The sequence below is a fragment of the Schistocerca nitens genome, chromosome 1, assembly GCF_023898315.1.
Source record: "Schistocerca nitens isolate TAMUIC-IGC-003100 chromosome 1, iqSchNite1.1, whole genome shotgun sequence".
Classification (NCBI taxonomy): domain Eukaryota; kingdom Metazoa; phylum Arthropoda; class Insecta; order Orthoptera; family Acrididae; genus Schistocerca; species Schistocerca nitens.
The window spans coordinates 38,021,854-38,040,279 of record NC_064614.1 but is presented as its reverse complement, the minus strand read 5'-3'; the positions used below and the strand labels follow the sequence as shown (position 1 = coordinate 38,040,279).

Here is an 18,426-nt window from a genome sequence, read left to right as displayed (position 1 = left end):
TGAATGTGGTGTTGGAAACCTCAGTCATAAACCAGTGATCACAGGTGAGACCAAAAAATGGAAGGAACCTAGTCACCAATAGTTTCAACTTACAGCATTTGTTTAGTACAGATGTCCATAGATTAGTGTTCTCGGTGAAGCACACTGTTCTTGATGTGTGTATATTTACCTCCGGAGGAGTGTTGTGCATAACATTTGATAATAACACCAAAGTTTGCAAGTCCAATGCTCTAATAATGAGGACAAATTGCACTTGTCATCTAAGGTGCAATAGTCCTCAAAGGTAAGTTCAAGGATCAGGTTGTTACAGCATAAAACGTGAAGTGCATGTCACTTTCCTCGAAGTTAACACCAGTTGTGGAACTGTCTGAAGATCTTCTGATAATTGTCTTGAAGATATAGTGTCCACATTAATAGGTGAAGTATCTTGCTTGTTATTGTCCGCATCTGAATAATGACATGTATAGCAACTTCGTTTAACTTTTGGTGCCGATGAGGTCAACACCAGCATCGATATGCATTCGTCTTTGGACTCTGAGCATCGTCTTTGGACTCTGAGCATTCTCTTTGGGCTGTTCTGCCACGTTGAGTTCCTTGTGAGCCTCTGATATGTTTAGGTGAATAAATGAACTACTGTTAAATGGGTGTTGTTTGGTGTAACCAACCCGAACTTCTCCCTCAAACTAATACAAATTTTATTTATGAGTCAGCTAGTGAGTCAGCAGGAAATACCTAGTGAGATAAAACCATGCATGAAAAGACAATGCAATGGACCCTTAGATTTGGGGACAGAACCCTAGACAAGAAAGATGTACCAGAAAGGGAAGAATGTTTACATCCAGCTAGGTAAGTAACTTTTCACCACGTAGTGTATTTTTTTTTAATAAAGGCATCTCAATTACAGAAGTGTTTTTATTAATAAAGAGTATGTGTTTTACCCATGTGAGCCGTCATCAGGTCTCATACAAATGTAACAGAAGAAACTTCCTTCATCAATTTCCATATAAAATAAGAATGAAAATCATCTGGATAAGGCATCCATTCATAAAAAGTCTTAACTGAACCAAAAAAAAATATGTGCTAAGACTGGATCAGCATAGTACACAAAGCACAGAAACATGTGTACAACATGTGTGCTGCAAAATAGAATGTGTTCCAGTGAAACAGTTCTGCTAAGCACTATAAAAAAAAAAAGCTACTATTGCTTTAATGTTTTCACGAACGAGGAGTGAATCTCCTAATTAGGGATTCACAATGATTCTGACCCTCTGCTCTTACATCAAATTTTGCATCATTGGGTGAAATTCCACATTAACTCATCAAAACATCTGCCCTTCCAATGCAACATACAAGAAAGTTTTTGAACATTTGACAACCAACAAACACAAATGCACTGAATACTGTTTCTGCAGTGAAAATTACCTTCCATTTATTTAAATTGAAAATTTCTTCCTGCAAACTATTTACTTCACTGTCAACATCTAATAATTAGTGAATAGCTACTGCTGGTAGCTTCATAGTAAACTTCTTTGCTTTGGTGTACTTCACCTTCTTTGTCTGTCCACATTTCATTTCAATATTATGTACATTAACTCTTACTATATAAATGATTTTCACACCTCAGATGATGCAGGCAAAGCAATAAAATTTGCAGATGATACTAGTGTGATAATAAGTGCACCAAAGCAATTGCTACCAACAACTGCTGATAAAGTACTAAATTACATCCACTCTTGGCTCAATGCAAACAGGTTGATATTGAATGTAAATAAAACAAATTATATGCAGTTTGGGAAAAGATGTCAAAATGTAAATCTCGATCTGGTGTGGGGTGACAAAGCCTTAGACAGAGTGACACCCACAAAATTGCCGGGGATTCATGTGGATGAAAACTTAAATTTTAATGACCACGTAATAAAACTTGCACAGACACGTAATTCAGCCTGTTCTGCTCTCAGAATTATTGCAAATGTTTGTACCTCAGAGGGTGCCAGAATGGCATATTTTGGCTATTTTCAATCTCTTGCCACATATGGAGTAATATTTTGGGGTTCCACAACAGGGCGCCTAAAACAAATTTTTTTATTGTAGAAGAGGGCCATTCGAATAATAACTCACAGTCATCCGCAGACGCACTGCAAACCCATATTCAAAAAGCTTAGAATACTTACTGTACCATCATTATACATATACAAATGTGTATTGTATGTCAGGACCCACATTGCAGATTTTCAGACAAATGCTGACTTTCATAACTACAATACCCGTAATAGCGCAGCACTCCATACTCAGCAAACAAAAAGAACGAATACACAAAGGCATGTGAGCCATATCGGTGCAAAACTGTACAACGCACTGCCAGTCAACATCAGGCAGTTAGAAGATGATAACAAATTTAAAACAGAATTTAAAAAATTTCTAGTAGAACAATGTTTTTATTGTCTAAATGACTATGTAGGTCAATAAATTTTTTTCTGATGATATTTATAAAGACAAAATGGAAAATACTCAATATGTACCTAATCATTCATTACATTTACATACTTAAAGGACAGCTGTTGTGTGATGTAAATATATACTTAAGCAGTGTTGTGTGTATAAGGACTTGCCGTTTAGGGAGTACAAAACTAAAGCGTTATGAAGAACAGACTATGCATTTAAAATAACAAGCAGGGATGTATATAGGCTATATTACTTTCATTGTATTATTATTAACCTCTTTGTATTATTTTGTTTTGTACTTTTTTACGTATATATTGTTTGTGTCCATTTCTTTGAAATGGCTTGACAAAATTCATACAATATTTATTGTCAACAGATGGATAAATAAAATAAATAAATAATAAATAAATACTAATTGCATTCCATTTTCCTTATTATTATTTTCACTCTTCTTACATTCGTCCTTAATGAGCTAATCAGCCTTGTCAATCATTTCACTTACTATCAATAGGCATTCTGTTCCAGTTTCATTACTTACATCAGCATTAACTAACTGCCTCTCATATACATCATTGCTCATATACATCATTGCTAACTACTAATGGGCTACATTGTCTTCCAAAGTGACGCATCGCGACTGTCATCTACCTTCTCAAGAAGTTCATTTGCTAACTGCACACATTCTGTTCCAACATAATCACATGTATGAATATTTACATCAACAGTTTTCTAAATTGTCTCCAGATTCTGAATATCAACAGTATTTACTTGTTTTGTATCAGAAATCAGTTCATTTCTGTTATCATAAGAACCAGTTTGCACTACTTCTATTATTTCATTCTGACAAGAATTAACAACAACTTCCATTTCCTTATTACACTGGTTTTCAATTATTAGTACTGTTGTCAGATGTGCAGTGTAGTGATTCGAGAATTTCTGTGTAAATTCTAGTACTACTCAGCCTTCTACTGTCTCGAACACACGATATTCTGGATATGAGTGTGGGATGGTATAATCCTGCCTACTGCGTCTCACTTGTTTGTTTGTGCAGGTTAAAAATCAGTCACAGGAAGAAAGTAGACGTGGTGGTGGTGGTCAGACAGCACTGACAAGTACGTGTTTTAGTGAGTGTGTAAGGAAGAACCATGGAGTTTATATGCAGCTCTGTGCTTATTGTGTCATTGACTATTGTTATTAAAACAAGAACAGTTGAAAAAAGTACTCTTGCAGACTTTTGACCCAACCTTGTTAGAGGCAAACTCATTTTATGATTCATGTTAAGAAAGGCCATGGTATCCAAGCCAACTTTCTTTTAACTGTAATTCAATTTGTTTCTGGTGTTTGACTTATTCATGTGGAAAGTGAGATTTTTATTCTGTATGGAGGTCAAATACATCATTAGTTGATGAAAAGTATGAAACTGGAAGATGAAAAATGTATGTAAGGCAGAGATGCTGTATTTTGCCTCTACTGTTAAACCTACACATCAAAGAAGCAATGACAGAAATAGAAGAAAGGTTCAAGAAGGGGATTAAAATTGTACGTGAAAGGATGTAAATGATAAGATTGGATGACTACATTTCTATCCTCAGTGAAAGTGAAGAAGAATCACAGGATGGAATGAGCAACCTAATGGGTACAGAATATGGATAAGAGAGTAAGTCAAAGAAAGACAAAAGTAACAGAAATGAGAAAATGAAAAACTTAACATCAGCGTTAGGGATCATGAAGTAGACAAAGTTGAAGAATTCTGCTACCTAATGAGCAAAATAACCCTTGATGGTTGGAGAGAGGAGGACATAAAAACAGATTAGCACTGGCAAAAAGGGCAAAAACAGATTAGCACTGGCAAAAAGGGCATTCCTGGCCAAAAGGAGTCTACCAGTGTTAAACACAGGCCTTAATTTGTGGAAGAAATTTTGGAGAATGTGTGTTTGGAGGAGAGCATTGTGCGGTAGTGAAACATATTGTGGAAAAAACTGAACAGAAGAGAATCAAAGCATTTGAGATGAAATTCTACAAGAGAATGTTTAAAATTAGGTGGACTTGCTAGGTAAAAAATGATGAGGTTCTCCACAGAATCAACGAAGAAAAGAATACATGGAAAGCACTGAAAAGAAGAAGAGACAGGGTGGTAGGACATATGTTAAGACATCAGGGGACAATTTCCATGGTGTTAGAGGGAGCTGTATAAGGTAACAACTTCAGAGGAAGACAGAGATTGGAAGATATCCAGCAACAAGCTATTGAGGATGTAGGTTGCAATTGTTGCTCTGAGATGAAATTGTAGGCACAGGAGAGGAATTTGTGGCAGGCTGCATCAAACCAGTTACAAGACTGGTGACCCAAAAAGAGAACAGTAAAACTTTATCTGAAACAGTCCCAGCACCAGTTTCTGCTGCCACCAGTAACTGCAATCTGCTTGACAATGCATTCGTGTTATCAGATTGCAGCACTGTTCACAGGTGGGCTCTGCACTGATTGGCCGCAAAACGTGAAGTGTGGCATCAACTATCCTTGGCCTCTCATTGGTTGAAAAGATGTGAGTCTATTGTGGCAGCAGCCATTCACTGTTTGTTGGTGCAGCATCGTATTTTTAATTTTGTTTTCCTCATCCACATTAACTGCACTGTCCTAATTTACAGCCTTTGTCACTTGAAATGTTTTTGCTATCCAGTGTCACTATGACCCTCTAGTTTATACTTCCCATTCACTTTTAATCTCAACTTCACTGTCCACCAGTTTGTAAATTTTGCCACACATCACCATTCTTACAAGTGTGTGTGTGTGTGTGTGTGTGTGTGTGTGTGTGTGTGTGTGTGTGTGTGTGTGTGTTTGTTTCATTGTACCAGAAGAGGTAGATGCCCTCCCAGTGGGTATCATATATGATAGTGCCTATCTCTGTTGTCCATTAAGGCCTCAGAGCCTCAGTGATCAAGGTCTAGTATAATAGCTGTGAATTGATTCTAACAAGCAGAGAGGCAAAACCTGCAACAGAAACTATAGCTGGTCATAAAGTTTAATGTCAATTATGTCATAAGGTAATTAATTTCACACAAACTGAAATACACTACTTTCAGATTAACAAGTTCCAGTAAAACTAGATGCATCACTGGGACCAGCAAACTGAAAATAATGCCTTCAGTAATAAAACTAACTGGGAAAGGGCTTAGTTAAGTTGTGAAATATCAGCGCATCAGTACTTAGAAAATGTATGTAAATTGAGAAATAAGTAAATAAAAAATTAATTTATAGTAATGTATATATGCAGACTGAAATAATGAAAGAAAGCTTGTACCAAGGCTGGGATTTGAACCAGGGTCTCCTGCTCAGTAAGCACATGCACTAACCACTACTCCACTCTGGAACAGTGGCTTTGCACACGAACACAGACTACCCTAGCATGCCTCCTTCCTCAGTCCAAATTCCCATCAACACCTCAGTCCACTTGGTATTTTCCCTCAACTCTAATAGTGTTGCAGCTCTGCAACTGTGTTTGAATAGCACTTCAGCATCAAATGAAACAGGGGATCCTGCCTGAAACTTAGGCAAAGGTGCTTTAATCAAATGAAATTATATGGTTCCACAGTCCTTTTCAAGTCTCAAACGTCTATGATGTACATAAATATGCAGATTTAAGTGATGAATGAAAATTTGTACCAAGGCCAGGATTCAAACCCGTTTCTCTTGCTCATTGCATATATAAATCATTGATGTTGAAGACTTGAAAAGGTGTCTGGAACTGTATAGTTTCATTTAATTATTGGTAAGGGTGCAATATGAGCAGATGGGTGATTGCCCTGTTTCAACCTGAAGTCACAGCAGTTTGATGTAAATTTTCTACATGTCTCACAGTTGATAGATAGGTGACTGTAGAAAAATAATCTGAATAGTGTATTTTTAAAGGGAGCAGCAGTACTGAATTTTTTCTCCCTCACTAGTGTATTTACATAGTATTTCTGTTTCCAGGTGTTGGAACATTTGATTTCTTTGGGAATATCCTTATCAGACTGCTGGTGGGATCCTGACCATAAGACAACATTGCTTCATTGTGCAGCAGAATGTGGTGTGGAAATGCTGAAGTATCTCACAAATCTAGGTCATACAGAACATGTTCCAGATTACAAAGGGCACACCCCATTACACTGTGCCGTTCTGTCATCAAATTACATAGGAACAAAGTATTTGCTTGGTGAAGCACATGTACCAGTTGATGCCAGGGATTTTGATGGAAACACAGCTTTAATGCTGGCAGCCAGCAAGGATCTGCATTACAGTGAACTATTTGATATGTTTGAGATTCTGGTGAATGCCGGGGCAGACATTAATATTAAAGACAGAAATGGTAAGACTATGTACCAATTGGTAGAGGGTGCTTGGGCTGATAAGACGAGAGAACTACTGGATTACATGCAATATCGACTTTAATTATAACAGGTGTACCACTTAAAACTGGTACACCTCATGCTCAAGATTAAAGTAACGGTGAAGTAACTAAAAAAAGAATAGATAACAGTAATGTTAAAAAATATGTAGTTATCTATTTATATAAGAGATGCTTGAAGTGGTTGCCATGGACATCCAGGCCACTTCACACAAGCAGTTCGCCTAGAGACGATTAAGTGGTACATGAGGTGTACTAGTTTTATGTGGGACACTCCTTACATGGGCCAGTAAAAAGTCCTGAATGTTAACATAAGCAACAAATGAAGCTGTGGGATAATGTATTTGGGGTACTTACCTACATATGATTTATTTTTGTATGTTTCATTATGTTTTGAATAAAGATCTAAAAACCATATGAAACACTTTCAGCTTGAGATATTTTAAGAATATATAGATATTTATAAATGTTTTCTTATGCACAAATTTCATAAGAAATACAAGGAGAGAAAAAGAAGTTGCCAAAAGAAGGCTACATAATTGTGGAATTGAGCATATGAATAGGCTGTCAGTGTAAGTTGGTTCTAAGAAAAATTGCACAAAAAAAATTTACTAATTTCTTTAATTCTTGAAACTTTCTGGCAGATTAAAACTGTGTGCCAAACTGGTTCTCAAATCTGTGATTTTATCTTTTGTGGCAAAGTGCTGTAACTGGGTGAGGTATCCAAGTATGAATGTGCTCCCATGACCTCATTCAAATGGACATGTGTCTCAGTGTCAAAAAAACTTACAGAAAGGAAACAAACAGTATAAGAATGTATGTTACTATGAAATGACAGAAAAAAGTAACAATTGAAGCACTAATATTAATAAAATGCAGCATAAGTATTTACTTAATTGTGCAGGTCATAATACATCTACATCTACTCACTGCAAACCACTCTGAAATGTGTGGCAGAAGGTACATCTGATTGTACCATTTATTAGGATTTCTTCCTATTCCATTTATGTATAGAGTACAGGAAGAATGATTGATGGAATGCCTCTGTGCATGCAGTACTTATTCACATTTTATCCTCACAATCCCTATGTGAGTGATGCGTAGGAGGTTGTAGTATATTCCTAAGGTCATCATTTAAAGCTGGTTCTTGAAAATTTGTTAGTAGTCTTTCTCGAGATAGTTTGTCTATTTTCAAGACACTACTAATTCAGTTTCTTCAGAATCTCTGTGACACTCTCCCATGGATCAGACAAGCCTGTTAACTACTCATGCTGCCCTTCTATGTATACATTCAATCTTCCTTGTTAATCCTATTTGGTACAGGTCACACACAGTTGAGTAATATTCTAGAAACAGTCACACAAGTGATTTGTAACCAATCTCCTTTGTAGAGTGACTGCACTACCCCAGTATTCTATCAATAAACTAAAGACTGCTACCTGCTTTATGCACAACTGAGCTTATGTGATCATTCTATTTAATATCCCAACAAAGTGTTACACCAAAATATTAGTATGAGTTGGCTGATTGCAACAGTGATTCATTGATATTACAGTCATAGGATACTACACTTTTTTGTTTTGGAAGTGTGAAATTTTACATTGCTGAACTTTTAAAGCAAGTTGCCAATCTGTGCACCAGTTTGGAATATAATCAAGATTTGACTGAATATTTATGCCGTTTCTTTCAGAGAGTGCTTCATAATAGATAACTGCATCATCTGTGAAAAGTCTGCACTTACTATTAATATTGTGTGCAAGGTAATTAATATACAACATTAACAGCAAGAGTCATAACTCACTTCTCTGGGACACACCTGAAGTTACATGTACATCTGATGACAACTCTCCATCCAAGATAACATGTTGTGTCCTCAATCCAGTTGGAAGTTTCAATTGATATCCCATATGATTGTACTTTTGCCAATAAGCTAGGTGTGGCACTGAGTTAAATGGTTTTTGGAAATCAAGTAATACTGCATTTATCTGACTGCCTTGATCTAGAGCTTTCAGTGTGTCATGTGAGAAAAGTGTAAGTTGGGTTTCACGTATAGATGTTTTTGGAATCCATGCTGGTTGGTTTTGAGGAGGTCATTCTGTACAAGGTTCTAAGATTCTACAACAAATTGATGCCAAGGATATTGGATGGTAATTTTGTGGCTAACTTCTACTATCCTTCTTGTTGATGGATGTGACCTGCAGTATTTTCCAAGAACTGGGTGCAGTTTTTTGTTTGAGGTTCCTATGATAGATTACAGTTAAATGAGGGGCTAACTTAGTGCAAATTCAGTGTCGAATCTGACAGATATCCCATTGAGCCCTGGAGGTTTTTTCAGTTTTAATGATATCAGCTGTTTTTTCAACATCACTGTTGTCTCTGTCTTATTCACTAGGGACTGGACACAAAAGCCGTTACGTACAACGAGAATTGCTTTGGGTTTTATTAAATATCAAGTGACAATATTCTGCTTCAATAGCCATTGAAGGGATCATATATTGCTTTCTTAACAGTCAAACTTGTTTCATTCAGCATCTCCCTATCTATAAACATGGTGACCTTCACGAATTTCAGGAATGCATAAAACTCAATTGATTGAACCACCCTATTATAAAATCCGTGAAGAGTTTGACTTAAATCTTTCTTCTTTTTACTTCATCATCCCGCCGCCCCCCTCCCCCTTTTTTCCATGGGATGGAATTTATGTGCCCCAACTCTCTGTGTCTAGTGTTGTCCTTGTGAAAGTGGTGCAAGTGATTTCTATATCTTTGATTGATTGATTGATTGCCCAAAAACGAAATATTTACAGGGGAGTAAAGCTTGTATAACCAACTTCAATAAATGTACATACAACAATGACAATAAATACACAAATAACTAATCTATGTTAGAAATTATGCTCACAGAAATCTTCCATTGTATAAAAACAATTTTGAATTAATAAAGTTCTTATAAATATCTTAAATTTTTTCAGCTCCAGACTCTTAACTTACTCTGGTAGTTTATTAAATAGCTTTACAGATGTGTGTTTGAAGCTTTTTAGAGTTTTGGTATATGAGGAGTAGTCTTTTCTTACATCATTACATTGTCGTGTGTTATAACTATGTACATCAGAATTCAGATCAAAACTAGACACATTCTTTTTAATGTACAAGAGACATTGAAATATGTATATATATGGCAAGGTCATAATACTAAGTTTAATAAATAATTCTCTACAGTGAGTTCTAGGTGGTACTTTACATATCAGTCTGACAGCTTTTTTCTCGGCTGTAAATAAGCATTTTGAGCAGCAATTATTTACCCACAAGAATGTCCCATGCGCCAAATGAGTGTGAATATAACTATAATAGACAGAAAGCAAACTTTTCTCATCTACTGTTCCTTGTAATTTTCTGAGCGTAAATATTACTTCGGAAATTTTTGGTGTTAAATAATTCACATGTGCCTGCCATCCTAAATTATTTTGCAAAACAGTGCCAAGAAACTTAACAGGAAGTGTCTCTAAGGTTATTCTTTTGTTATAAGAATTGTTTAATTCCTGTGTTTTATTTATGTTCATAGACAGCCTATTGGCATTGCACCAGTCAGAAAGTATATCTACCTTGAGTGAGGTAGAGTTACTTATGTTATTGTTCATAGGCACTGTAACACTTAAACTAATATCATCTGCATACAAGTAACAGTTTGTAGTATCATCTATTACATTGTTAGATAGGTCACTCATATATAATATGAACAAGAGAGGGCCCAAGATTGACCCTTGAGGAACACTGTGGTTAACGGGTACGAAACTAGAATATTGGTTATTGAAGTAAACAGTTTGAGATCTATTAGATAAGTATGACTGAATAATTTTAACAGCAGAGACTGAGAAACCTACAGTTTTTAATTTCAGCAGCAGAGTGTTGTGGCACACAGTGTCAAATGCTTTTGATAAATCAAAAAACTTCGTACTTACAATAAATTTTTCTTCTTTTGCTTCAAGACAGTATATGAGGAGTAGTCTTTTCTTACATCATTACAGCTCATAACAGCATCACATGTTGATAGATTTTTCCTAAACCCAAACTCGCTATTTGAAAGTAATTAATGAGAATCTAGAAAATTGATTATTTGAATACTCATTAGTTTCTCCCCCCCATGAACCATGGACCTTGCAGTTGGTGGGGAGGCTTGCGTGCCTCAGCGATACAGATGGCCGTACCGTAGGTGCAACCACAACGGAGGGGTATCTGTTGAGAGGCCAGACAAACATGTTGTTGTAACCGCAGGAACAAGCCAAGTCTAATTGCAGTACCTCGAGAATAGTACGTAGGAAGAAGTTAAAATTGTAGAGCTGGACGCCAGGCATGGCCGAAGGGTCAGCCGAGGTGGCACTCAAACTGCTGGGCAGCTGGGTGCTTGATAAGAAAGTAAACAGCCAGCAGATACAAACGAAGGTCTGTGCAGGGACTCATGATAAGCATTCAATTAAGAGTATCAACAGAAAGCATTCCTGGCTAGAGAGAGAGGTCTGGGAGTGGAGAGAGAAAGAAAGAGGGCCCTTGGGGACAGCGCTACGTCATGAGGAGCCAATGAAGGGCTCAGGACGCAGTGTGTGACCATATAGGGAGAGGCGTCTCTGCCCCTCCACTCAGCCTCTGAAGAACAATAGCAACAACAATGCTTTAACAATACCAAATAAGAACACGTTGCCTTCGACGCTACGTCATGCCAAGCGCTGGCGGGGTCGAAGGGGAAACACTAACAAAACCCGAGAGCACGCCGCTCTGAGGGTCTTGTCGGGTCTTGACGTGTCTTGTCTGGTCGGGTCGAAGAGTTAGAGAGTGATAGCAGCAGCCGACTTGGGCTGGGGAACGGGCTGTAGGCAGTCAGCCGGAGATGGTCGCTGGAGAGCGTTAAGGCGTAGCCGCGGGACTCTAACGTAGGGTGTTAAGAAACATTGCAGAACTTCTAGTAGGCAGTCGGAACGGTGGAGTCAGTCACCGTCTCTGTATTAGACTTGGCCTTCCTGTGAGTGCAACCACCGTCAGATAGGGCGAGCTGTATTCACTTAGAATAAACTGCAATTTGTTAAAGTTATCACGACTTTAATTTCTACCACCTTCCTAGCCTTGTGAAAACCAGGGATTTCTACATCTTAGCCAGATCAAACAGTCTCCCTCTCACTAAGGTCAACCGGCTAAAATCCCATCCACGAACCATGTCGCTCAATCCCTCGCAATACCCACGCTTGGGACGCGACATAAATAAAACTTTTGGTGCCAGGTGTGGGGTTATCACAAAGGCGCATAGGCTCCTACCTCCAGAAGCCATTAGGTTTTGCTACAGTGACTGTGGCAATTGGCAGGAAGTTGTGGCGACTCGCAACTTTCAGCATTAGTAGCACCAGTACGTCAGAGTCCAGAAAGGTAGTCCTCGTGGGTGCAGGGCAACGCAGGACAGCGGCAGCGCGACGCGGAGCAACGAGGCACAGAGGTGCCTGAGCAGCCAGCGTTCGAGTCCGAGGGACCGGGCCGAGCAGCAGCAGAAGCGGTAGCAGCCGTAGCAGCAGCAGCCGAGGAGAGCGACGGGGTCGGCACAGCCCAGCAGAGCGGCGGCCGGCGCATCGCAGCAGCGCGGGACAGTGCGGGCGCAGAGACAGCGTGGGCACAAAGAGAACGTGGAGCAGCGCGGGACGACGCGGATCAACAGAGCAGACGGCGCACCACAAGAGAATCAGTACTTGTAAAACTGTATTAAGAATATTGTATTTTGTTGTGTAAAGTGTTAACTTAGTTAAGATGCCCCTAACTAATGAAGTTGCGTCATCCTCCACTAGTGGTAAGATGTCAGTGAAAGAGGTCCTATGTATTGTGTCGAAAGTATTCGAAGGGAACAAGAAAGATTTAAGGGAATTTATCGAAAATGTAGATGCAGCTTTTGAATTAGTAAAGCCAGAGGAACACGAAACGTTATTGAAGTTCGTTAAAGCAAAGATAACCGGTGAGGCCAGGTCGAGATTGCAGGTGCGTGAACGCACAGGTACGTGGCAAGAGGTGAAACGGGTGTTAGAAGAAAACTATGCCAGTAAGCGTACTATAGACTACTACGCATGTAAAATTTTCCAGGCAAGACAGGGACAAGGGGAACCAATAGCAATGTGGGCAAGCAGAATTGATGAAATGCAGAGAGATTTTCGAGAAGCAGTAAATAGAGTTACGGCCAGAGAAAACTTGAAAGGTGCAGAGAACTAGTTGATTCCTTAGGAAGAGCGTGCTTTATACAGGGTTTAAGTAATGACAGAATACAAACAATAGTGAGAAGCAGAGGTGATGAAATTACGTTGGCAGCAGCAGTGGAGTTGGCACTGCAGGAAGAGAGTGCGATATTGTCCATGAAAGAGCGGGGACTAGCCCCGAGGGTAACGTACACTCGAAATAAAGAAGCTGTAAAAAACGTGAGAGAAAGTAAAGAGTTGAAATGTTTCAATTGTGGGCTGAGGGGTCACATAGCCAGCAAGTGTAGGAAAAGCAGGCCAGAGCATAGAGTACGAGCCATGACGGGTAGAGAATTTACAAACTTTTGCTATGGGTGTGACAAGCCGGGACACACAGACATGGAATGCAGGGTGCGGTTAAGAAAAGTTCACCCGATAGATGTAAGGGAATTCAGAGGAAATCACAGAGAAACCGATGGAGGGTTATGAGAGTGGAGATGTCCACAGTGTAATTTACCAGGGAACTGCGGAGTTCCGTGCACAAGAGTAAAAGATGTTGCGTGCTTTAAGTGTAAGCGGCAGGGCCACTATGCGAAAGATTGCCACGAAGGGCCCTGGCACGCCTGGAGAAAAGGCAGGGTGCCAGTATCGAGTAAAACAGGAAAGGTGGTACAGGGAAACTAAGAGGCGGCAAGGCCGCGCAGTCGGGCCTTGTTGCGATAGGTAAACCCACAGTGAGGGTAATCGACTGTGCAACAGAAAACGACGTGGTAATGTTGTGCTGCGTAGAACTAAAGAAGTATTTAAAGTTACTAATAGACACAGGAGCACAATTGTGTTTGCTAAAGAGGACGAGTATTCCGGTAAAGAGTATGCTTGGGATCAATGAAACAGAAAAGCTTCGGTTAAAGGGTGTAACGAGTGAAGCCGTTAGCACAATAGGCACGGTACAAATAAACTTAAGTATAGACGGATCTGAAAAGGTAAGACAGAAATTTCACGTGTACGGTAGAGGTCTAGACATTCCGTACGAAAGGAAGAAATTTCTTAACACAGCATAGAGCTAAACTGGACTATGCAGGTAAAGTAATAAGACTAAAAGGGCAAGATATACCCTTAGTAGTAGAGGAAGAACCAAAGGGACAAGAGATAAAAGCAGATTCAGAAATTGGTGGGGAGATAGGGCCCCGGGAAGAAAGAATAATGTTGTTGAAAGTGGACGGAAAGGTACCACGGGGAATCGAAAGAGAAATGGTCATACCGAGGCAGGAGATTGCACGAGGGGTGCATGTACCTGAGTCCTTAGTAAAAGTGCGAAATGGGAAATGCATAGTAAGTGCATTGAACGTGTCAGAGGACAGAGTTCGACTAGGAAGTGTCAGATTAATAACGGAAGAAGTAGAAAGAATAGCGAAAGTACGCGAAGTAAAATGCAGCACTGATGCAGTAGGTAAGACGGAAAGTCGTGCTAGTGTGTTGCGAAGGCAACTCAGAATGGATCATTTGAACGTCAAAGAAAAGAGCACTCTAGCAGAGGTCTGCACGGAGTACGGAGATGTATTTCATCTACCGGGGGACAAACTGTCCTATACTTCTGCAGTGAAACATAGAATACCGATTGCGCCGGAACACGCGGGGAAGTTAGTGAACGCTAGACCGTATAGGATCCCTGAAGCACAAAAGGAAGTGCTAAAAGAGCAAATAGATCAAATGCTGAAGGATGACATAATTGTCAAAAGCAAGAGCGCATGGAACGCACCGTTACTGTTAGTTCCAAAGAAGTTAGATTCCAGTGGCAAGCAGAAATGGAGAATAGTAGTGGACTACCGTCAATTAAATGACATCACGGTACGCGATGCATTTCCACTGCCGAATATCTCCGATATCCTGGATCAGTTAGGGCAAGCCAAGTACTTCTCGACGCTTGACCTTGCAAGCGGGTACCATCAAATATTGACGGACGAGAAGGACAGAGAGAAAACGGCATTCAGCTCAAACTATCAACATTACGAATACAAAAGAATGCCGATGGGACTGAAAGGAGCCCCAGGATGTTTCCAGAGACTGATGAACACAGTATTTGCAGGTTTACAAGGTGTTAAATGTTTTGTCTATTTGGACGACATAGTATGTTATGGGAGAAACCTGCAGGAGCATAACGAAAAACTCCGGGAAATATTTGACAGGTTGCGAGAGCACAATTTGAAGTTGCAACCAGACAAGTGTGAATTTCTGAGGAAGGAGGTAATATTCCTAGGTCACTGTATCACAGACAAGGGAATATCACCGGATATGGCAAAGGTGGAGAAGGTGAAGTTCTTCCCACAGCCGAGAACAACAAAAGAACTAAAAGGGTTTTTAGGATTGATAGGGTACTATCGACGTTTCATTGCAAATTTCAGCAAAATTGCGAAACCTCTCCATGAGCTCTTAAAGAAAGGAGTAGAGTACCAATGGGGAGAACGACAGAAGAATGCGTTCGAGGAACTGAAAGAGAAATTAGTGAATCCTCCGTTACTTCAGTATCCTGACTTTACGAAACCGTTTATAATCACAACGGATGCGAGTAACAAAGCGTTGGGCGCCGTGTTATCGCAAGGGAAAAAGATTGGCGAAGACTTGCCGATTGCATATGCATCCAGAGCACTGAACAAAGCAGAACTGAACTATAGTACAACGGAAAAAGAGTTGTTGGCTATAGTGTACGCGGTAAAGCAGTTTAGACCATACGTGTATGGGCGAAAATTCACAGTGGTGACAGACCATAAGCCACTAACATGGATATTTAGTGTGAAGGATCCGAGTTCGAGGCTCCTAAAGTGGAGACTGAAGCTCGAAGAGTACGACTACGAGGTAGTATATAAGCCAGGAAAGCTAAACAGTAATGCGGACGCGTTAAGCCGGATAAGGCATGAAGGAAAGGAAGAGATAAGTTCAAAGCGAAATGTGGAGGCAGAAAGAACCTCCGTAGCACAAGCTGAGGTGGAACAGAGTTCCGTAAACGTGCGGCAAGCGCAAGTGTCAGGTGAGATAGGCCAGGAAACAAATAGTAATGAGGAAATTAGCCCCGAAGAAAAGGAGAGTATATTAAAAGAGATGCATGATAATCCCTTGGGAGGGCACCAGGGAATGCATAGGACATTCGAGAGGATAAAAGCGTACAAGCAGTGGCGCGGAATGAAGCGGGACATTGAAAATTATATTAGGAAGTGTCCATCATGTCAAAAGAACAAAAACACACAAATGAAAACAAGGATGCCTTTAGAAATTACAGACACAGCTGGAACAGTATTTGAAAAATGTGCAATGGATATAGTGGGTCCACTAGATGTATCTAGTACAGGGAAAAAGTACATGCTAACATTCCAAGACGATCTGAGTAAATTCACAGTAGCAGCCCCGATTGACAAGCAAGACGCTGAAACTGTAGCGGAAGCATTTGTAGAAAATATAGTACTAAGATATCTGATTCCATCAGTTTTGTTAACAGATCAAGGATCGAATTTTCTGAGTGATGTGTTTAAAAGTGTGTGTAAATTGTTGAAGGTAAAACGTATAAATACCACAGCGTACCACCCTGAGTCAAATGGTGCTCTAGAAAGGAGTTATAGAACAATTGTAGAATATTTCAGACACTTTGTAACAGGAGATCAAAGTTCATGGGACAAATGGGTGCCGTATGCAATTTTTGTGTTCAACACTACACCACACAGTAGCACAGGTTATACACCATTCGAGTTAATGTACGGAAGAAAGGTTAACATACCAGGAGTACTGCAGCAAGAAACACCGCAGGTAAGTTACGATTATGATTCGTATGTCAATCAGCTAAGAGCAAGAATGCAGGAAGCCCACAGAGTGGCTAGGGATTCTATTGTAAGGAATAAGGTAATCAGTAAAGGACAGTATAATTTGAATCAAAACCCAAAAGAATTCAATGTAGGGGACAAGGTGTTATTACACGACGAATCAGTGAGACGTGGTGGATCTCGGAAACTAGATTCGCAATGGAGAGGTCCATTTGAAGTGTTAAAAGTGGAAGGTCCTAACATAGTTATAAGAGTTAAGAGAAATAAGGAAACGAAAGTACATGCCAACAGGCTGAAACAGTTCTTTTAAATTTCAGGTATGGCACTCAAGTGGCAAGTTGTGCAACTCATCATAGTGATAAAAACATACAGCTTCGTTGCATCAGGATACGAAATGAAAGATTTCAAAGTGACCTCAATACCAAGCTCATCAGGACTATATTACGATCATGTAGGACAAATAGAGATATACAGTACCACATGGAGGATAGTCACATATGTTAACTTAGATGTAATAACAGAAAAATTTCAAAAACCAGAGAGGTACAGTAAGGCAGCGGTACAGAGGTGCCGTAATACATTGAAACAGTTAAACGTTGGATTAATAGAATGTAGAGTACTAGATCAACAAGTTACACATCACATGGAAAAGATTACAGGTCTACAGCAACTCGTACAGCAACTCACGAAACACGAAACCAGAAGAAAGAGAGGAGTATTCAACTTCGTCGGACAGGTAAGTAAGATACTGTTCGGAACATTGGACGAAGCAGACGCAGCATACTATAAGGAAAGAATAGATGCTATGGAAAAGAACTCTGAAGGGTTGCTGAGGTTAACTAAGGAACAAGTGGCAGTGGTAAGGGCCACATTAGCAGGAGTAAACAGAACAGTATATACACTAGAATCAAATGAACACATTCTAAGAACAGGCATGCAGAGACTAGAAAGGTTCATGAAGGAATACGTGAAGGAGACAGATATAGGTTTCAAACGAGTAGCAACTTTTGCCACTGTAACAGAACAAGTATTAAAATTAGCGGCAGTGTTTGGCCAAATCGAAGAAGAGTACGAGCAAATGATAAATGCCATTGTAAATGCTCAAAAGGGAATACTTCAGCCTCACATCATTAATCCAGTGCAAATTGTGAAGTATCTAAGTTTAATCCGAGACGAATTAAAGGACGTGAAGTTTCCTGTTCCTCTCGCGGAGTCATCAGGCTACCTCTTGTTAAGAATAATCTATCTAGATGTTTTTATTTCCGGTAGCATACTAGGGTACGTAATTAATATTCCTTTAATAGATAATAATAATTTCAATTTGTACAGAGTTCTCCCATTTCCAAAGGAGATCCCAAATATGAAAGGAAGGTACATATACATACAGCCAGAGAAAGAATTTCTACTGATAGATGAATCCAAAAGGCAGTACGCGAAACTTTCTGCGGATGATCTAAAATGTAAAGAACTGAGTAAGAACAGAAGACTGTGCAGACAGTCATTCGCATTGCTATCGACATTCGACCATGAGGAATGTGAAGCCAAATTATTGCAACCGGTAAGAGAAATTCCGGAAGATTGTGTGCGAAAAA

The 18,426-nt window shown here is 39.5% G+C and overlaps 2 protein-coding genes across 2 annotated transcripts in view; both read left to right on the top strand.

Moving 5' to 3' along the window:
- LOC126240759 (serine/threonine-protein phosphatase 6 regulatory ankyrin repeat subunit B-like) overlaps positions 1 to 7,329 on the top strand; it is a 381,053-nt gene extending 373,724 nt beyond the window's left edge. The window contains exon 19 of the mRNA XM_049947949.1: positions 6,412 to 7,329. Within this exon, the coding sequence (XP_049803906.1) occupies positions 6,412 to 6,870 (459 nt within the window). The 3' untranslated portion in view covers positions 6,871 to 7,329. The remainder of the gene's footprint in view (positions 1 to 6,411) is intronic.
- Positions 1 to 18,426, top strand: part of LOC126240775 (serine/threonine-protein phosphatase 6 regulatory ankyrin repeat subunit C-like) — an 881,520-nt gene that overhangs the window by 450,660 nt on the left and 412,434 nt on the right. The window lies entirely within an intron of this gene.